This window comes from Marmota monax, unplaced genomic scaffold, assembly GCF_021218885.2.
Source record: "Marmota monax isolate L192 unplaced genomic scaffold, Marmota_monax_Labrador192_F-V1.1 WCK01_AAM20220418_F8-fsc00274, whole genome shotgun sequence".
NCBI classification, from domain to species: domain Eukaryota; kingdom Metazoa; phylum Chordata; class Mammalia; order Rodentia; family Sciuridae; genus Marmota; species Marmota monax.
The window spans coordinates 1,289,775-1,312,324 of record NW_026694547.1 but is presented as its reverse complement, the minus strand read 5'-3'; the positions used below and the strand labels follow the sequence as shown (position 1 = coordinate 1,312,324).

At 39.8% G+C, this 22,550-nt stretch overlaps 1 protein-coding gene across 3 annotated transcripts in view; it reads left to right on the top strand.

Moving 5' to 3' along the window:
- Positions 1-22,069, top strand: part of Dnah9 (dynein axonemal heavy chain 9) — a 330,995-nt gene extending 308,926 nt beyond the window's left edge. For 2 of the 3 annotated variants that reach the window (XM_046420725.1, XM_058571596.1), the window contains 3 exons: positions 5,185-5,367; positions 13,539-13,928; positions 21,599-22,069. In XM_046420725.1, coding sequence (XP_046276681.1) covers positions 5,185-5,367; positions 13,539-13,928; positions 21,599-21,826 — 801 coding nt within the window. In that variant the 3' untranslated portion in view covers positions 21,827-22,069. Of the gene's footprint in view, positions 1-5,184; positions 5,368-13,538; positions 13,929-14,870; positions 16,346-21,598 lie in introns of those variants that run through there. The other variant, XM_058571595.1, reaches the window with a different exon arrangement.
- The last annotated feature ends 481 nt before the right edge of the window (positions 22,070-22,550 follow it).

Below are 22,550 nucleotides of genomic sequence, written 5' to 3'. Positions count from 1 at the left end.
AATTGAGATTGTAGGTAGATGCTAGAGCATTTGCCTAACAGGCACAAGGTACTACTAGGTTCAATCCCCAGTGTGGAAGGAAGGAAGGAAGGAAGGAAGGAAGGAAGGAAGGAAGGAAGGAAGGAAGGAAGGAAGGAAGGAAGGAAGGAAGAGAGAGAAAAAAAATTCTGATTCTAAAATCTACTGTTAGGTGCAGGAATTAATTTTGATGTAGGTGAGCACATGAGAAATCTTTAAATCATACTGCTCTGCCTATTCCACTCTTCCCTATGATATGATTTGAGAATAAAGGAAAGAATCTAACCACCCAGAGGGAAAAGCATTCTTAGCTGTAAAAATGAAAGGTTGGAACTCAATAAGTATTAGACTTAGGATTCTTCAGGTCAAGTTCAAAGAAGCTTCCAACCTTTGTAGTTTCCTTACCCCTCCCCCAGATAACTCAAGGTATGATGGTGGTGATGGTGGTGGTGGTGGTGGTGGTTAATGTGTGTGATGTGTGCCAGAAATGGTAGGAACTGTGATCAACTGCCACTTGTGACACTGTGTGGGAGAAGCATGCAGTCTACTGGGCACATGACCTGTTGTGCAATGCCCCTATGCTCATGGTAGTGGTTTTCATATCATTCATATCTTCTTATGAGCTCTGTTCCTTCCCATCCATGTAGCAGGCCAAAGAAAGGGCAAAGAGCCAAGCTCAGAGACAGTGTTCTGTTGTTAGATATCAAATGATCAGGATTTGCATACTTTACATACACTTCTAATCTCTTAACCTAAATCTACTCCCAGTTAACATCTCTGTGAAAGGAAGCTGGCACAAGGCTAAGTTGTTGTGTTACTAAGGAAGAAGAAAGAAAAGCTGGGGGGGGGGGGTGTAGGGGAGTTAGGGAGAAGGCAACCCTATCAGCTACTATCTCTAGCTCAATCTGGAATTGTCTCTCTAGGACACAGTGAGTTCAATTGATGACTGTGCCTGAGACACTGCTTCCCTCCTGATGACTCTCTTGAGCAGATGCATGTGCTACTAATCAGGAGGGGTCAGCTTGGGCTGCCATAACAAAACACCACTGGGTGGCTTAAAGAACAGAAATTTATTTTCTCATTCATCTAGAGACTAGAAATCTAAAATCAAGGCATAGGTAGGGCTGACTTCTCCAGAGGCCTCTCTTCTTGACCGGCAGATAGCCACTTCCTTGCTATGTCCTCACATGAACTTTATGCTTAAGCCTTAGGTTTCTCTATTTTTGTGTCCATATTTTCTCTTCTTATAGGGCACCAGTGAGACTTGGGCTTACCTTAATGGCCTCATTTTAACTTAAACACCTCTTTAAATCCCCTATCTTCAAATACAGTCAGTCATGATCTGTGATACTGGGAATTAGGACTTCAACATGTAAATGAGGGGCGGGGCGGAGACAATACAGCCCATAGCACCAATTGGATGTATGACTTTCTTTTCTTCCTCAGGGATGAGGTAGCCCTCAAATCCCTCCAATACTGGATTCCTTTAGGCTTAGCAACTAGCTAGTAATTGAGAGCAAAGTAAAGTAGGTTCTCTTCTCCCTTTTACTGAACTGTATCTCAGATGGCTGAAATATTTTAATGTGAAACATAAAAATCTAAAAAGCACTGGAAACATCTCGGGAGAATGCTTTTTTATGATCTTTCAAAGAGGAAGACACTTTGCAACTTAAAAAAAAAAAAACAACTCAGAAAAAGATTGGCAAATTTGATGGCTTGAAAACTTTAAAACATCTGCAAAGCAAAAATCATCATGAACAAAGTCAAAGCCAAACTATGAGAGCCCATTTACAGCCCAGATATGGGGCATTGAGCAGATTTTCGTAATATAGGAAATTCTTACTTATGGAAAAAGAACCCGAGAGAAGAAGGGAGGAAGAAGATGAGCATCAGGAAAGTTCGCATGACAAATACAAACAGCCAATAAAAATTGCAAAATATTCTCAGTGTCATTCATATCTAGAAGAAGTAAAGTGACATATTATTTTTCACCTAATCGTAAGGGTTTTAAATTATGATAATATTCAGTAGTGAGTGCATAAAAAATAAGTACTCTTATCTCTGTTGATGGAAGTTTAATTTATAGTATAATTTGACAATAATTTATCCAAATTTAAAATGTTCATATTTTTATTCATGAGTCTATCTCTAAGAAATCATCCAGAGGAAACACTCAAAACTGCATGGGTTTTATGAAGTATTTATATTTATTTATTGCATAATTGTTTATAGCAGTAGAAATAGTAAATAAACCAAATATCTACCAGTAGGGAAATGACTTATAAATTTGGGGATGTTTAAATAGTACACACTGTTAAAAAGTCCATTTGTAATAACAAGGGATTGTGTCCAAGACTTTCTATAAGGTAGAAAAAGCAAGCTGAAAGGGTGCATAATAGGATTCTATTAGTGGGAGGGAGAGAAAAGCAGGGAAGGGTGGGGGCAGAGAGAGAAAGAAGAGGCTCAGACATGATGGATGGATAGATGAATGGATAATTGATAAGTAAAATGGTGGGTAGATGGATGGATAGATGACTGGGAGATAGAGTTATGTGCATTGAAAGATATCTGCAGAAATAAAAACAAAACAAAACCTTTTTTTCACAGTGTTGTCCCCTTTGGGGGAAGAGTTAAGATTGTGGGAGGGGTTTGCTTCTAATATCATATGTATCTGCAATGTTTAGGTTTTTCTGGTATGTATCTATTACTTTTCTGAAAAGAAAAAAAGCAGCTGAACACAGTGGCACACACTTGTAATCCCAGTGACTCAGAGGCTGAGGCAGGAGGATCATAAATTTGAGACCAGCCTTGGCTGGTCTTATCTCAAATTTTAAAATAAATAAAAAGGGCTGGAGATGTATCTCGGTGGTAGAGAATGCCTAGGTTCAATTACATACACACACACACACACACACATTTTTTAAAAAAAAGCAAAACCATTTGCTCCTGGAAACCAAGAAGATTGGAGCCCACTCCTCCTATCTGAATGGGGCCTGGAGTTCCCTGAGCAAGTGAGTCCCATATTTGTCTGTAACCTGTTCACTTCCCTATCCACCCTCTCGCTTTCCTGGCCGCCAAACTTTTCACAGCCTGATCAGAGATGGGATGAAACTCTGTGTCCCCAAATTCAATGTATTTTGCAAAAATACCTCCTGACTGTGTTTTTCAACTCTGTGAATAAAATCCAAATGGCAGCTCACTGACAGAGGGTTGTTTCTTCAAATTCGACTCAAGACAGAAATATGATATACTGTTAGCCGTTTATCTTCCACTCTGGCAGTCACTTTGTGGTACCATTAAAATTCCATTCCTGTCTTTGCTGTGACAGCACTAGACCCTTTCGTGACGGGGTGATGGGTTTTTAGTTTCTTTTTTCCCAACATCAGCTCCTTTCCTGGAGAATGTATTGTATGTTAACCACACAAGGCAAGGGGGAAATTAATCATTCTTTACATTTATGTAGTTCTTTATAGCTTTCAGATGCTGCCACATCCATCAGCTTATTTGATTCGATCTTTGCATCAACCCTGGGAGTTGGGAAATCAGGGCTGATTGAGAGATTCTTAGAAATTTTTATGGATGAAGAACTTGAAGTCTAAGTGACTTGCATCTATGCCTATGAGTCATGCTTACGGGTGCTGTATCACCCCAGTCAGGGCTCTTTTGTTGTGAGGAACAGACACTGATCTAACTGAATTAGGCAAGAAATGGTTCAGTATATCAAAAAAAAATTAACCTAAGAAAGAACAAAGACCATGATGGCTTTAAGGTCCCAGGGAGAAAGCAGAGTGCCTTTCAAGGAACAGGCCTTTCAAGGAACCTCCATCCTCCCTCCCAATGGATCCATGGATGCCGGGTTTCATATTTTTTTTGCTCTTGGGAAAGATAATCTGACTGGCCTAATTTGAATCAGGAGAGGCTGGGCCCAGTGACTGTCTTCCAGAACAATGGGGAAGAGGTCATTTCTCAAAGGAAATAGGGACCTGCTCCTAGAAGAAGTGGACCAAGAAGATGAACCGATAAAAACAGCAGGCATATGGAGTTTGGCTCTCTTGGGACTCCAGGAAGAGCTGGTGCTCACTCACATGCTCTCTCCCGCCCTCTCCCTACATCCCAATCTGCTGGCCATATGGCCTATTATGTCTGCACTTGTTTCATTTTTCTGTCTTTGCTGACAGACCTCCCGGGCTTACTCATTTGCTCCAAAATGGCAGACTCAGCCTCCAAGTGCTTGCCCCCAAATAACCCACAATCTCTGCACCTCAATTCCAATTTTCCAGAAGACAGACCCTGGTTGTTCTAACTCCCTTGGTCTAATTAGCTGACAGTTTGTATGGGGAGAGAAATTGTGGGTAGAAGAGAAGGTTTACATGATAGATGACGGTGCCTCTTCAAGGATAGAAACCACAGTATCACCAAACTGAAACAGAGAACGGAGTGTGTGTGTGTGTGTGTGTGTGTGTGTGTACGTGCATGTGTGACTCCTCAGTCTCTATGGGGATTTGATTTAGGATCACCCCCCAAGGATGCCAAATTCCACAATGCTCAAGTCCCTTATGTAAAATAGCATAGTGGGGCAGGTCATATAATCTATGCACATCTTCTTGTATTCTTTATATCATCCCTAGATTACCTGTAAGACCTAATATAATTTAAATGCTATGTAAATAATTGTTATACTATATTGTTTGAAGAGTAATGACAAGGACAAATCTGTACATGGTCAGTACAAATGCAATTTATACACACACACACACACACACATACATATACATATACACATTCATCACTGCTGCTCACATCACTTCAGCTTCACATGACCCACAAGGGCCATCCTAGGTCAAAGTCTACTTACAGCTTACTAGTTTTGTTCCCGTAGCTAACTGGGTCAGCCTCTGAGTTTTTCAACCCCAGTTGTTAAGAGAATCATCTGTGTTAGTTTTTTCAAGCTGGTCATACAAATCACAGAGAGCTGGCAAGCTAAGGAGAGGTGCTCCTGGAATCAGTCCTCAATCCCTGACCTAATTGACCTTTGCAAGCACACAAGAGGCGGAAGGCAGCAGGTGATGGGTGGTTGACCTCTCTGGCGCCATATTGCAGGAAGATGGAGTCCTTCTGGAAAATCAGAGTACCCTTCTTAATCGTGTGTTTTCTGCCGTGGGGCAGGTCAAGGTCCTTCTGGAAGAAATACTGGAATGGGTGACAGATGAGTTTGACATCCCAGAACTGATGGCCAAAGTGGAGGAGCGCACTCCCTACATTGTAGTTGCCTTCCAGGAGTGTGAGCGGATGAACCTCCTCACCAGAGAGATTCGGCGCTCACTGAGGGAGCTGGACCTTGGCTTAAAGGTGAGTGAGATCTACAGGGGGAGAGGCATGGCTAGAGGACACATCTTTCCCCACAGGGGGGAAAAAAAAAAGCAACATGAGGGAACCTAGGAACCAGAAGGCATTTGTTCTAGAGCAACCTAAATGCCCAAAAGATATAAGTCCAGAAACCAAAACCTGACCATGAAGTTGTCTGGAAGAACAAGATACTGCCCACGCTCTGACATTTCTCTTGAGCAAAGAAAGTCTACTATCTTCTAGAAATGACTTAGGCAAGTTTACTTTATTCACTGCGAGGTGATGTCAAGTATCTAGCCTGGAGCCTGTTGTGACTGTTCACCTGGATGACAGGTAAATTGGAGATCTTGCCACCTTTGAGGAACTGAGGAAGGTGAGTGTGGTCCATTTACACTGGCACGTTTATTAAAAGAATTGTAATCTGGGTCTGGGGCAGTAGCTCAGTGGCAGATCACTTGCCTATCGTGTATGAGGCCCTGGATTCAACCCCCCATGTCATAAAAAAATAATAACTGTAATCCCAAACAGAGGGAAAGTAAGAACCTAGTTTTGTAGCTGATGATAAAAGCTCACATGAGCCCTGGAGGTCTGGGTGTGGAACTGCTGGTGGCTTCGTGTATGGCTCTTGGAGTTATGGCCCCATGTATGTAGGAAGAACAGTTGTCAACTTTTCACATATAGACATATAAAAATTAGGAAACAAACTACAAAATCTAGATTACTAGGGTTTTTTTTTTTAAAGAAACCTTTTAATTTTCTCTTCCCCCCAGTATGGGTGTAGAAAAATGAGAATAAAGATGAGAAAAGAATGGGTTGTTGAAGACCCACAGAGTTTGCCAGTGTTTCCAAATCCTGTACCGGCTTATAATCAAATGAAATACAAGATGCCACTTAACAATCTCAAATGTAAATAAGGATTTTGCCTGTCATGCGTCTCCGTTACTGTGGTAAGCAGGTATATATTAGCAATCATCTTCAGAAGTTTTGCTGCAATCTTAGCTTATTGAATCGGTGCAATTGGATGCAGTCTATTTAGCCATTTAACTTTCGATTCATTCACATGCATTTTTCTTCTGTGAGTCTTTGCTGTGACTCTGTGTCATGAATCACAGAGCATGGCTGGGCAAAGATGGAGGGGCAAGGGGTGGAGTCCAGTTCAAGCTATGTTGACGGAGGAGCTCTTCAGGCAAGTCTCAGGAGTCTGAAAGTGGAGCCTCACCTTCCAGAAGGACAGTCTTGGGGAAACAATCAAATGGATTATAATACATGGCAGAATTAATTAAATGTCACATAGAGAGAAGCCAGAGAAGAAAGGAGAAACAGGTGTGTGAGATAAGGCAAGGCCCCCATAGAAGTGGTATGGAGGAAGCTTTGGAAGAAAGATAAATTAAGACAGGTGACAACAAGAGAAGGGGGCTTCAGAGGCACAAAGCAGAGGAGCCCAGAATCTGTTCTAAGAGGCAAATGGCTCACTTCTGTGGCTTGTATTCCCTTTCACTTGGGGAGTGATATCTTAAATGGAGACAAGGACAGGGTTGACAACTATTTTTCATTATTCAAATGTTTAATGGCATCAGACTATTTCTATGCCTCGGTGATTGATTTCCTCTGCTGATCGACAAAAAAAAAAAAAAAATCGCTTCTAAATAAGTAAAGATGTTCAAAGATGTTCAGACGTGAAGTCTGACTTGCTGATGCCAGAATCTGTTCTGGTCTTCACTCCCACACACTGCATTGACTTAATAGTTCAGGTCTGGGAGGGACGGTTGTCTTGCTTGCTTTGGCTCTTTAATCATCACCTATTAGCTGCCCTGGTCCATGTGCCTTTGGTCATCTGGCACTCTCCCACAAACCCAAGATGCACGACTGCTGTCAACCTTAGTTTACAAGCCAGACGGAAAGTGGTGGGACCCTTACCATTTCTATTTCCTTCCAATCTCCTCACGTCCCCGTGTCTTATACTAATGAAAGCTTGTTGCAAAGAACATCTTCCGAGGGGATGGTGGTTCACCCCTGTAATCCCAGAGACTCAGGAGGCTGAGGCAGGAGAACCACAAGTTCAAGACCAGCCTCAGAAATTTAATGAGACCCTAACTCAAATTTTAAAATAAAATAAAAAGGACTGGGGATCTGGGGATGTAGCTCAGTAGTAAAGTACCCCAGGGTTCAATCCCCAGTACCAAATAAATAAATAAATAAATAACCATCTACAATCTCATTTCCCTAGGGAAGAAAGAATTGAAGGGAGTTGATCCTTAGGACAGGGTGTAGCATGGAGCCCCTCAAGGAGGGAGCTGTTCTGGGCATTGCTGTCCTGTCCCTGGTTTCTGTAGACTGAATGCTACTGCATGGCTGTGAGCCCAGGGCAGCAGCTGCTTGAGATGCCCAGAGGAACCCTTTCCAAATGGGGGTTTCCTACCCCTCACCCCTAGAGACTTGAATCCTTAGGTTTGGACTGTAGCCTATGAATCATAACTTCTAACAAGCTCCCTGGCTTAAAGGAGTGAAAGTCTACAGGAAAAAATAAGGTTTGGGGTTCTTTTTTTCTGTATTATACCAAAGAAATATCATGAAAGCATTTATTTTTAGGGATGAATAAGTAGTTAAGGTCTCAGCCAGACAGCCTTCATCATAGCCAGGAAAAGGTGCCACGGACCCTGTAGTTCTCCCAGTTTCCCTTGCCACATGAAAATAAAGGAAGAATGTCACAGCACCCTGAATGTAGCATCTTCTTCAAAGTCCAGCATTTTAAGTTTTCTTTCTGTGGCCTCAACCCATGAGCAGGTAATGCGCATGTTAATTGGTATTACCTAGATCCAGACCAGAGGAGTTTAGGAAACTTATGATTGAGTGTATGCAAGCAGGTTTCTTTACTGTAGTGTAGTTTGAGCCTTTAAGATGGGTCCATATATTCAGGTTTTGGCCACAGAATCTTCCTATCCACCCACCCTTGCCTCCACAGATCTGTCAACCTTTCTGGAAACTAATTTCTTTTTCTGAGACACCTTTCAGGATGTAATGGCCTGGGGTTTGTGGGCATATTCCTCTCCTCCACGGGAGGGGAGCCTGGTATATTTAGTGAACTGGGGTGGGGGTGGGGTTCTCTCTTGCTTTTCTTCAACTACTTCTTTACTTTTGCTCAAGGTCATGAAAATTCCTGAGTTCAGAAACCTAACTTTAAGATGGATGATTTCTTCTTTTTCTAAATCATTTCTACATCCCCCATTAAACTGGGGAAACCAAAGAGACAGTACATTCTTGAAGTTTCCACCACTTGCACATTCAATTAGTAAGTGCAAAATCACTGTCGGAATAAATTATAATCTTATTATAAGCAGATGTGAGAAATTTTTAAGAAAGCCAAGTCACACATTTTATGTTCCTTTGCAATCAAAATGAGTTTAGATTTCTGAAGGGTGTTAAAAATTAAGTGTTGTATTACATTCTTTATAAATTAGATCTTATTTTTTAGAGCAGTTTTAAGTTCCCAGCAAAATTGAGCAGAAGATACAGAGATTTCTCATGTGCCCCCTGCCCCTTCCCCACTAGCAACAGCCCCCACCACAGTGAAACATTCACTGCAATTGAGGAACTACATTACCACATTGTTATCAGCCATTATCCATAGTTCACATTAGGATTCACTCTTGGTGTACTTTCTATGGATTTGTACAAATAAATAATGACATATATCATATGTATCAAACCACCATCATAGTATCAAACAGGGTATTTTCACTGCCCTAAAAGCCCTCTGCATTGCATGCATTTTAATCTTTTCTAAGCACACCATTTCTTCTTGCAACAAAACACAAGAGTTTACATGGCTTCACTGAGTCATGGTAACACAGACTCAGTGTCAATTTAGCCCCCGGAGATAATCAAAAACAAAGGACTTCTCTGTATGATAAGCACATGAATGGCAGCTGGCAGTGTCCAGGGACCCATTTGACTTCTGTGTTTGTCCCACTTTGGCAGAGTTGTCAAAGACTGGGGCATTTTCTTTATATCCCTTACAGTGCTGCGAGCAGTCTAGGACCTGACACACTATGAGTCCTGTTGGGTCATGTTATAGAACAACTCCAGGGTGAGGTCCTTTATTCTCCCTCGATTCACGTGACAGATGACACTCATACATACAACATACTTTCATAGATGCGCTTCAATCTAATAATACCCAAAATGATTTTGTAGAAAATCATTTGTAGAAAAGCAAACTTGATAGCATTATTTATATTGCTGTATTGTTTGTAAAAATATTTCATAACCATGGACATATACTGGCTACTGAAAACTTTTAAAGGAAAAAAATCAATATGGCCTATATTTTATTAACTCCTTTGTACTTTGTTTTTTGTAATAAATCATGACTTTTGTATATATATTTTCACCAGATTGGCAAGCGAACCGTGATGTTATGTGTACAAAAACATTTTTATTAAACACAGGCCTGGCAAAAACATACATAATACAGTTCACATGACCAACAGAAACAGTCTTTCTGTCGGAGAAAGTGTTGTCCTGTAAAGCTTCTGAACAGTCTGTGCTAATAAGGTCACATGTGGCTAGAGCATAAAAATGTAGCTAATGGGACTTGGGAACAAAAATTTAATTCATTTGCATTTAAATAGCCAGATGTGGCTAGTGGCTGTCATATCAGACATGGTAGGCCTGAAACATTTTTATTTGGGCACTGCAGTGTATGGCCAAGAACAGTGGGTAAGGGCTTGCCTTGTATCAGGTGGTTTTCCCATAAAGAACAGCCCCCCATCCAGCTTCCAAAGGGGAACATTAGTCCTCTTTCCTAAAATGGCTTGTAGCTCTTAAAGGTCTTTGTGTGTGTGCGTGCATGTGCTGTGTGTGTGTGGTGCTGGGGATGGAACCCAGGGTTTTGAATGTGCCTGACAAGCATTCTGTCACTGAGCTACACCCCCACCCATTCAAGGTCATTTTTTAAGTCCACCACAGTTACTTTCCCCACTAAATCTCCTGGTTCTCTTCCCCAAGGTTGTCTTAGCATGGGCTTCTGTAAGAAAATAACAAAGTTTGCTTTATATAGCCACAGTAATTAGGACTATATGGTACTGGTGGAGGGAGAGATCATCAAATAAAGGAGTTATGGGCTTGGGATGTAATTCAGTGGTAGAGCACATGCCTAGTCCTATATGAAGACCTGGATTCAATCCCCAGCAATGCTAACAAAACAGGAAGGAGGAGTGGGGAAAGAAGGAAGAAGAGGAGGAGGAGAATAAGAAGAAAATGGGAAAAAAAAGTAGAGAGAACACTTCCCAACCAATTTTATGAGAACAGAATTGAGTTGATTTCAAAATCGAAGTCATTATGATAAAGGAAAATGACAGATTGACATTCCTCATAGACACAAATGCAAAAATTCTTAGCCAAATGTTAATAATTCAAATCACACAATATAAGAAAAGGATTATACAGTGTGACCAAATGGGATTATCCCAGGAATGCAAGGTTGGTTTTAACATTAAGAAGAAATCAGTCCAAGAAGTTCACCATATTAGTGTACTATATGAAAAAATATGTGATCATCTTTATACATGCAGAAAAGGCATTTGACAAAATTTAACATCCAGTTGTTAAACATCAGAAAAACAGATAAAAGAGGTCATTTCCTTAACTTGAAGAACACCTAATAAATTATTGTATTTAATGGTGAAAGTCCATTAAATGCTCTCTCTCTAAGTCTGTGAACAAATCAAAGATGTCCACCATCATTACTTTTGTTCACCATTATAATGAAGGTCCTCAGGTAGTACGAGGATAGGAGTCTCATGAAACAAAAAGTATGATCATCATTGATATTTTTTTCTTTTCACTAATCTTTACACTTAATATTATTTTATTAAATAATTGGATATTTGAAGGAAAACTTAAATTCATTTATAAATTATAACAATAAGTTATCACATAACTCCAGACAAGAGAAAGACCATACTGTCTCAGAAGTCTCATGTGGGTTCAAGTAGACAAGAAATAAATTACATCCTCTTTTCAGATGCAGAGATTCCACATAGTGAGAAAAATATTTTTCTATTTTAACATAATAGTATTCATTTTAGCAGATCCTTCAGGAAATCTACCAGAAGAAACCTGTTCACCTAATTTGAATGTAGTTAAAAGTAATAACTTTGGTGGTAGATGTGGTACCCTCGTACTTCCTATTGAGCCTTGATGTGACCTCAGACTCCTTCACTGCTCTGGTCAGCCACCCCAATAAATCTAAGTAGGCACAGGGGTGAAACCTATTTTCTATTACTGTTAATAGAGTCCTCTTACTTGAAAGGTAATATATCTGTGATTCAGGCTGTATTCACTCATTTAGACTGACCCGTCTAGCACTGATGTAATTAAGGATGTCTGTATTTCCTTTAAAATGTTAAGGTATTTTTACTTTAAAAGAGTTCAGCCATTAGAATCTACAGTGTAAAAAGAGTATGTGTAAACCGTGAGCACACACCTGTAATCCCAGCCACTCAGGAAGCTGAGTCAGGATGATCAAAATCTTGAAGCCACCCTGGGCAACCTAGAAAGACCCTCTCTCAAAATAAAGGTCTGGGGATGTAGCTCAATGGTATAGCACTTGCCTAGCATGCACAAGGCCATGGATGCCATCACCAGTAACAGAAAATAAGAAAAAAAAATTATGTGTAAAAACTATCTATGTGAAGATCATAAAGAATCTATTAGTTTAATCTACATCCTATTAATCAGGAATCTCTGGATATCATTCAAGTCACTGAAAGGCATTCATCATGAGGTAGGTGCACTTAACATTTCTTAACAGTTCCAAAAGTTAAGGGAAAGATTTGGATCCAGAATTCTACAGTGCAAGTCACAAGCAAGTGCAAGGGCAAATCAAGACCCCAAGGGAGAGGGTTTGCACACAGAGGCTGGCACTCTGCACTTAGGACAGAGTGAGCCAGACCCTGCAGGGTACCCTTATAATGCACAGCAACCTGGAAATCACTGCATTAGAAATGGGGCCTTCGGGATGAAGAAGAAGGGAGGAGGGGAGAGCGTGGGGAAGTACTGGGGAGCAAAATCTAGCAAACTATGCTATGTGTATGTACAAATATACCACAATTAAACCCGTTTATATATGGTGATAATGCACTAATTAAAATAATAAAAATAATGATGGGAGATCAGTAGAGTAGAACAAGTTGATCTGGGGCAGAGAAGAAAGGGGAAGGTATTGGGGAAGAAGACAGCAAATTGGGTTATGTGCATAATAACCCAATGGTTATGAATATAGCGTAATGAATCCCACTATTATGTATAACTATAATACACCAATTAAAAATTTAAAAACAATAGAAAGGAAAATTAAAAAATGAGGTGGGGTCTTCAAGAAATTGCCAGAACCAATTTGCAAGAAATTTGAAAGAACCAATATTGCAAAGTTTAATTTAAAGATGTTTTTTGATGTAAACCTTTCTTTACAAATTCCATCTAGCAGTTGAAAGAGGATTCCCTTAAAGTTGACTATATATCCATCACCCTGATCTATTGGATTACATAGGTCTTTGTAGGCTTTGGCTTCTGTATTTCTTCCCTTTATTTGTGGGGGGCAGGGAAGATACTGGGGATTGAATTCAGGGACCCAGGGCTCTTGACCACTGAACCACATCCCCAGGCCTATTTTATATTTTATTTAAAGACAGGGTCTCACTGAGTTGCTTAGCATCTCACTTTTGCTGAGGCTGGCTTTGAACTTGAGATCCTCCTGCCTCAGCCTCCCCAGTTGCTGGGATCACAAGCGTGTGCCACTGCATCTGTTGGCTTCTGTGTTTCTGAGTTGCAAGCAGAAGCCTGGAGGGCTGCAGGAAAGCCAAGCTTTGGAGTAGGGTTGGAGCACATGTCACTCACAGATGGTTTAAGGTCCACGGTGGGAATAGGTCGTGTTTTCCAAAACACTATCAGCAGACAGTTGAGACTATCATCGCTGGAGCAGGGAATGTTTTTAAGGACCACACTCTGTGACACAGACTTTGCAAAGAATACTGGACAGGACAGTCCTTGTGGCATCCACCGCTGGTGACACCTCCCATTGCCTGGGTGGGCAAGCCAGAGGAATCTGAGGCAGATTGTTTCCAAGGACCTCCTGTCCCCTTACTCTTTCCCCTCTCACTCTCTCACTTCAGGGGGAGCTGACCATGACCGGCGACATGGAAAACTTACAGAACGCCCTGTACCTAGATATGGTGCCAGAGCCCTGGGCCAGGCGAGCCTACCCTTCCATAGCCGGCCTGGCAGCCTGGTTTCTAGATCTCCTCAACAGAATCAAGGAGCTGGAGACGTGGACAGGTGACTTTGCAATGCCCTCCACTGTGTGGCTGACAGGCTTCTTCAATCCCCAGTCCTTCCTGACTGCCATCATGCAGTCCATGGCTCGTAAGAATGAGTGGCCACTGGACCGGATGGCCCTGCAGTGTGATGTGACAAAGAAGAACAGAGAGGAGTTCCGGAGTCCTCCTCGGGAAGGGGCCTACATTCACGGCCTCTTCATGGAAGGTGCCGGCTGGGACACACAGGTAAGACCTGGGATGAGCCAAGGAGTCTTCTCTGGTGGGCTGATTAAATAAATGTTGCCTCCCATAAAGTCTGACTACTAAAGGAGATGCCCCTGAATCTTCCTACCTAGATAACCTTTCTTTCTTGGAGGTCATTTTTACTCAGTCAAGGGTAGTGGAGAGAACATAGACTTTGCAGATGGAGTAGAACAGAGCGGCTGAAAGCGAGCACTCTGAGCCAGACTGGCTCACTCTGAAAATCATCACCACCATTTATTAACTCTGTGATCTCGAGTGTCGTTTTACCTCCTAAGATCTCAGTGTACTCAACTTCTAAATGGGAAAGTAGAGACACTGAAAATCGAAGATTCTTGAAAGACGCCTGGCACATCGACTGTGCTGAAAAGTGCTAGGGACAGGCATCTCTGCTGCCATGTGATCTCAGGATATTATTTAACCTCTCTGGTCCCACCTTCCTCATCTATGAGCTCTAGATAGGCAGGAATTCCTTCTGCCTTTTATATTGTTCTACATCAGCAAAAAAGAGCCCATAGATGTCATCTAAAGTGAATTAAAAAAAAATCTTCACTGAAAGCTAATAAAAATTAGCCAAGTCACCATAGATTGGAGATGTTTAGTCACAGTCAAGAAACTGGCAAACAGGCACAGAGGGCTGAAGTAACAAAATGAGCAAAGGATAACTCTAAAGCAAGTTTACACTTGGTATACACATGATCTAGAAAGTCTACCTAGTGCCGTATCCCACTCAGTGGATGACACTAAACTATTCCCAGAAGACAATACTAATCTAACCATGCAAAACTGTTAAAAGATCTTGAATATCACAGGAAGCTCTATGAATATGCATATGAAAATGTATAGGGTTCAATGGTGTCTCCCCAAAATTGACATCACCCAGAAGAAAAATGAAACCTTATTTATTTAGAAATAGGGTCTTTGCAGATGTAAGATGAAACCATACTGGATAACCACAGACCCTAAGTCGAATGACTGGACCCTTCAAGAAGTCCATGAGGAGACATTAAAGAAAATGCCTTATGAATACAGCAGCAGAGATGAGTGTGATGTGGGTGCCAAAGAATGCCAAGGATCACCAGCAGCCACCAGGTACTAGAAGTTTCTCCCTCAGAGCCTCCAGACGGACCACCCTGTCTACTCCTTAAGACCTCCAGCCTCCCAAACTGTGAGAAAGCAAGTTTGTTTATTTTAAGCCACCAAAGCTCATATGGCAATTTGTTAGACCAGTCCTAGGAAAACAATGAGAGAGCCAACAGAAAGGACAGTAAAGTAAAACAATGTTCAAACAGCCCAAAATTTAAGAGGGTTTTCTCTCTCCATCTGAACCTTTGTAGAAGTCTGTCCATTGAGATCTCATACAGATTTTACTAGGTGCACGGTGGCCCAGGGCACTGAGCTAGAATCCCCAAGAACACCAAAATGAGACAAGTACAAAAAGGGAAACAGGAAAGAAGCCCAGAAGGAAGGACAGTGACACTCTGGAAGAGTAAAAAGTATGTCAATTCTAATCACTAACCTCTCATTTTTTCATACCTTATGGTAAATTATAATTTTCCAAAAATCAACATCTGTCCCCCATTAACTCTTATTTTCAAGTGTTCTATCCCAGAAAGATGTCAGCAAAAATGAAAGTCAGTTTCAGGATATAGCTCAGTGTACAGCAAGCCCTTGTCTAGCAAGTGTCAGGCCCTGGGTTCGATCCTCACTACCATACATACAGAAAAAAAAATGGAAGAGTCAGGAAGTCTCCAAAAATTTTCCCTTCCATAAAACAGTATTAACAAAAAAATAAAATAAAATGAACTTTTATCAAAACTCTGGAAACTAACCAAAGGCTTTCAGCAATCCAAAGAGTTATTCAAGAAAAAATAGCTGAATGCCAGTGAGAAACTTTGTAGCCATTTCTTTTCTTTGGTGCATGTGTGTGTGTGTGTGTGTGTGTGTGTGTCTGTGTCACGAGTGTGTGTGTGTCTGTGTCAGGGGTACTATTTTTGAAACCCAGGGCCTCAAACAAGCTAGGCAAATGCTCTGTTGCTGAGCAACATCCCCAGCCCTTTTTATTTTGAGACAGAGACCCAAAAAGTTCCCAACCAGGCCTCAAACTTAGAATCCCCCTGCCTCAGCTTCCCAAGTAGCTGGGGTTATAGGCCTGTGCCACTGTGCATGACAGCAGAAGAGAAAATCAGCTCATTGCTTACCATTCTCATCTCTCATTCTCATCAATGAGATAAATAACTGACTTCTCATCAGAAACCATGAGTCCCAGAAGGCAGAGGGATTATTACATAGTCAAAGAGCTAAAAGAAAAGATAGTCAAGAATTCTATGCACAGCAAAACAAAAATGAAGAAATAAGACATTTCCAGGATAGAGGAGAGAGAAATAGGAATTTGTCACTATTTACAAGAAATACTAGAGGGAAATAGAGTACAGGGAGGGAACGGGGGAAAGAGAAGGGAAGGGAAAGGGAATCTGGGGACTGAATTAGAACAAATTATATTCCATGATTTTATAATTATGTCAAAATGAATCTTATTGTTCTGTATAACTGAAAAAGAACCAGTTAATAAAAGGAAAAAATAAATATTAAAGGGAATCCTTCAGGTTGAAACAAAAGAATACTACCTGAAGAAAAAAGTATAAGTGTATGAATGCACTTTTAATTTATAACCTTTATTTTTCTCCTGAGTTAAAGGACAACTGTATAAGGCAATAGTTATAAATCTGTGTTGATAGGCATAAAATACATATATAAATAAATATGTGATTTAAATGATGAAAACAACCCAGAGGGAGGGAATGAAGCAAGGATTTATATACTATTGAAATTAAGTTGGAATTAATCTGAGGTATACTGTTATATGTTGAATGTTTATTATAATCCCCAAGGCAACCACTGTGAAATAATTTTTAAAACATAAGAGAATTAAAATAGTGAATTAGAAGATATCTATGAACCTGAAAGAAGTCTAATGGAAGAATTGAGGAATAAAAGCAAATACTTAAGTCTTATTTGATTAGTAATTACATTAAATATAAATGGACTAATCTTATAATGAAAAGGCAGAATGAAATTTATTTGTTCCTTTTAGTTACACATGACAGTAAAATGCCTTTTGGCATATCATACATACTTCCCATTCTTGTGGTTGTACATGATGTGGAATTACATTGGTAGGGTATTCATATGTGAACATAACCAAAGTTATGTCCGATTCATTCTACTATCTTTCCCATTCACATCCCCTCTTCGTTTTCCCCATCCCCTCCCCCCCCTGGTCTGGCATATCCCTAACTCCTCCTCCCCCCCCCCCCCCCCGCTTATTGTGACTCAGTATCTGCATAGCATAGAGAACATTCAGACTTTGGTTTGGGGGGACTGGCTTTTTTCACTTAGCATGATATCCTCCAGTTCCATCCATTTACCAGCAAATACCACAGTTACATTCTTCTTTGTGACTGAGTAATATTCCATTGAGTATATGTACCACATTTTCTTTATTTGTGGAAGAGCACCTAGGTTGGTTCCATAGCTTAGCTGTTGTGAATTGAGCTGCTATAAACATTGATGTGGTTGCATCACTATAGTATGCTGATTTTAAGTCCTTTGGCCAAGAAAGGGGATAACTGTGTCAAATGGTGTTTCCATTCCAAGTTCTCTGAGGAATCTCCATACTGCTTTCAAGGGTAATTGCACCAATTTGCAGTCCCACCAGTAATGTAGGAGTGTGCCTTTTTCCCCACATCCTCACCAACATTGTTACTTGTATTCTTAATAATTGCCATTCTGACTAGAGAAAATGAAATCTCAGTATAGTTTTAATTTGCATTTCTGTAATTGCTAGAGATGTTGAACAATTTTTTCATATATTTTCATATATTCATATTTCTTCTTTTGTGAAGTGTCTGTTCATTCAGTTCCTTTGCCCATTTATTGATTGGGTTATTTGGGGGTTTTTTTGTTTTGTTTTGTCTTGTTTGATATTAAGTTTTATGAGTTCTTTATGTATCCCAGAGATTAATGTTCTGAGGTGCAGGTGGTAAAGATTTTCTCCCATTGTGTAGGCTCTCTTTTTATGTTCTTGATTGTTTCCTTTGTTGTAAAGAAACTTTTTAATTTGATAAAAATCCCATTTATTGATTCTTGATTTTACTTCTTGTGCTTTAGGAGTCCTGTTGAGGAATCCAGTTCCTAAGCTGACATGATAGAGATTTGGGCTTACTTTTTCTTCTAGTAGGTACAGGGTCTCCACTTTGAATTGAATTTTGTGCAGGGTGAGAGATAGAGGTCCAATTTCATTTTATTACACATGGATTTCCAGTTTTCCCAGCACCATTTGTTGAAAGGCTATCTTTTCTCCAATGTATGTTTATGGTGCCTTTGTCTATAACTGTATTTATGAAGGTTTGTATGTATGTCTTCTATTCTGTATCATGGGTCTTCATGTCTGTTTTGGTACCAATACTATGCTGTTTTTCTTACTATACCTGTAGTATAATTTAAGATCTAGAATTGTGATGCCTCCTACTTCACTTTTCTTGCTGAGGATTGCTTTGGCTATTCTGGACCTCTTATTTTTCCAAATGAATTTCATGACTTCTTTTTCTATTTCTGTGAATAACATCATTGGAACTTTAATAGGAATTGCATAAAATCTTTATAGTGCTTTTGGTAGTATGGCCATCTTGACAATATTAATTCTGCCTATCCAAGAACACAGGGGATCTTTCCATCTTTTAAGGTCTTTTTCAATTCTTTCTTTAGTGTTCTGTACTTTTAATTGTAGAGGTCTTTCACCTCTTTTGTTAGATTGATTCCCAAATATTTTATTTTCTTTTAGGATATTGTGAATGGGATAGTTTTCCTAATTTCTTTTTCATCTGATTCATCACTGATATATAGGAACACAATTGATTTATGGGTGTTAATTTTATATCCTGCAACTTTGTTGAATTTGTGAGTTCTAGGAGTTTTCTGGTATAGCTTTTGGGGTCTTCTAAATAAATAATCATGTTGTCAACAAATAGGGATATTTTGAGTTCCTCTTTTCCTATTTGTATCCCTTTATTTTCTTTCTCTAATTGTTCTTGCTAGAGTTTCCAGGACTATGTTGAATAGAAGTTGCAAAAGGGCATCCTTGTCTTGTTCCAGTTTTCAGAGGGAATGCTTTCAATTTTTCTCCATTTAGAATGATAGTGACCTTGGGCTTAGCATATACAGCTTTTACAATATTGAGATATGTTTCTACTACCCTTAGTTTTTCTTGTGTTTTGAATGTGAGTGAATTGTTGTAGTTTGTCAAATGCTTTTTCTGCATCTATTGAGATAATCATGTGATTCTTGTCTTTAAGTCTATTGATGTGATTAATGTTTATTTATTTCCATATGTTGAACCAAACTTTCATCCCTGAGATGAACCTCCCCTTGATCATGGTGCACTATCTTTTAAGTATGTTTTTGTGGGCAATTTGCCAGTATCTTATTAAGAATTTTGGCATCTATGTTCATCAGGGATATTGGTTCTCAATTTTTTTTTCCTTGATGTGTCTTTGTCTGGTGTTGGTATCAGGGTAATACTAGATAGATATCTATGAACATGAAAGAACACTAGTGGAAGAATGAGGAACAAAAGCAAATACTGAAGTAGCAGACTTAAGTCCTATTTGATCAGGAATTACATTAAATATAAATGGACTAATCCTCATAATGAAAAGGCAGAATGAATTTTAAAAACCAAATGATAAACCCACCCATGATCCAACTGTAAGCTGTTTATAAGAGACATTTAAGATTCAAAGACACAATAGGTTGAAAGTAAACAGATGGAAGAAAATGCGCTATGAAAACAGTAACCAAAAAAAGAGCTTAGGGACTAAACTATTATCAGATACAGTAGACTTTATAAGACAAACACTGTTGCATTCCTGAAGAAAATGTAGGAGAGAGAAATCAGAGACAAAGTAGGACATTTAATGACAAAAAGGGCAAGCCATCAAGAAGATAAAATGACTATAAACATATACGCACCTAACAAAAGAGCCCTCAAAATATATGAAACAAAAGCAAATAGGATTGAATATCCAATTCAACCAGTGCTAATGATAAATGCTAATGGTCACAGGAGTTTCTTTTTGGGATGATAAAAATGATCTTGAATAATGATTGGTAATGATTACACAGATTTGTAAAATGTTAAAAACCAATGAATTTTATACTTAAAGAGGACTAGTTTTAGCCAAATGTGGTGGGGGCATACCTGTAAATTCAGCTACTCAGAAGGCCAGGGTAGTAGGATCACAAGTTTGAGGCCAACCTAGATAGTTTAGTGATCCCCTGTCTCAAAATAAAAAATGTGGTATAGCTTGGTGATAGAGCACTCTTGGGTTCAATATCCAATACCAAGAACAACAACCAAACAAATTGAAAGGGGTTGGTTTTAGAGTATGCAAAAAAAAAAAAAAAAGAAAGAAAAAAAAGTTCTATCCCTGTTCTTACTCCTTATCATAAACATTCAATTTTGGAGGACAAGGGGGCCCCCATTGCTCATTTTCATTCTGGTACTCACCATGCCTTGTATCAGCCTCTAAATGAACTGAAAAGGCACATCTTTCCCTTTAAATAAACTTTATAACATAAACTACAACATAAGGGGCTCACATGACATAACACAACATGGACAGCATTAAGGAATTTGTGAATCACTCTGGATCATCATTTTCCAAAGTATGTTCCATAAAACAGCAGCATCTATGAGATGAACAGACTATGAAAAAAAAAAAAAGTGGGTGGGAGGGTTCCTGTGGTCCTGTTTAGAAAACACCAGGTTAAATATAAAGTATTCATCTTTACTATAAGAACTTCTTGCCTTCAGTGTGCCAAGTATACATTATCGAGCTTCAAGTACATATCAATGGTGTGATGAGCACCATTTCCCAAATTTATTCAACCAAGGGACTCTCCTGTTCCTCAGAACATTTCTCAGGACTAGTAGAAAAAACTCAAGTCAACTAGATAACTATTGAGACATCTCAGAAAATCATAGGGAGTTGGGTGACGGATATAGTTCAATGGTAGAATGCTACAAGGAAGGAAGGAAACTCTAGGGAGGCTCCATCTGGAAAGTTAAAAATGGTTATATCTTTATTATATGATTAAAGTTAGATTATCTCTCTCTGCTCAAAAAGTTGACATAATCTAGAAGTGGATGAAATCGCATATGAAACTGAAGAGACGCAGAAACAGCACATAATCAAAGCCTTAAGAGCTAAAGCATTTGCACAGTTAGCATCTGTGTCTTCATCCTCTTTAAATTCCCAACACCCAGTATGACATCCATCAGACAGCTGCACTCAATAGTCTTATAAAAACAAATGAATGAAAAAACTAGGGCAAAGTCAAGCACCAATAATAAATAAAAAACTTCTGGAACTCTATATCAAGAGGTGATTTTAGCCTGAAAAGATAGAAATGCATTTTCCCAGTATCAGATGCCTTCCACTGTGGGTGATTGAGAGAACCCAGAAGAGGGCAGGCAGAAAGGCAGCCAAGGACATCCCACTCTCTCGTTCCTTGGATCTTCTAACGGAAGCAAGGATGGCTGGCTGGGCTCTGGGTCTGATCTAAGATGGTTCTTCTCATGTTCTTATCCTCAGGCTGGGATCATTACAGAGGCAAAGCTGAAGGACCTGACACCCTCCATGCCTGTGATGTTCATCAAGGCCATTCCTGCAGACAAGCAGGATTGCCGCAGTGTCTATTCTTGTCCAGTGTACAAGACTTGTCAGCGGGGACCCACTTACGTGTGGACTTTCAACTTGAAGACTAAGGAAAATCCTTCCAAGTGGGTTCTAGCTGGAGTAGCCTTACTACTCCAGATTTAGCTTTCTGAGAAAACAAGAAAAGAGGGTAGGCCAGAGGCTCCCTGTCAGACAGGTGGGTGAGGGGTTACCACAGACACTTAGATAAGAAATCATAAGCACACAACTTCTGTGGGATTCCCCTATGGGACATGAGAGAAGGGTGCCTAAAAGTGAAGCTGAGCTGGCTTTTGGACCCGGGAACTCTGGTAGGAGAATTTGTAGTACTAAACCTCTTCTAATAAAGTGATTTATTCTTCAACTGTGTATAGTCCAGACTTTTGAGAGTTTCTGAGTCATCAGGGATTAGGAAAAGTCCAAGAGAAACAAGCCACAAACACAAGCCCTATTACATGATGCTATCCTCAGTGCTCTAGCTTCCAAGGACCCCAAGCAGAATTAGCATCACCCATGAATCAGCATCTCCATCTTCTTCAGCTGTCTGGGTGATTTGCCTGCATATTATAGAAATACTACACTTGATTAGAGGGTCACCCAGATTTTTCTGTAAAGAGCCAGATAGCAAATATTTGAGGGTTTGTTTGCAGGTCATATTGTCTGTTTCAACTACTCTGCCATTGTAGCCCAAATGCAGCCTAGTAATATGTAAATGAACAGGTGAGACTGCATTCCCATGAACCTTACAGAAACAAGCAAAACGGGTCATTTTAATGATCCCTGCTGTAAAGGCTAAGGGAAGTACATATATGATGTTGATCTTTCATTAATGCACATATCTACTGTTTTT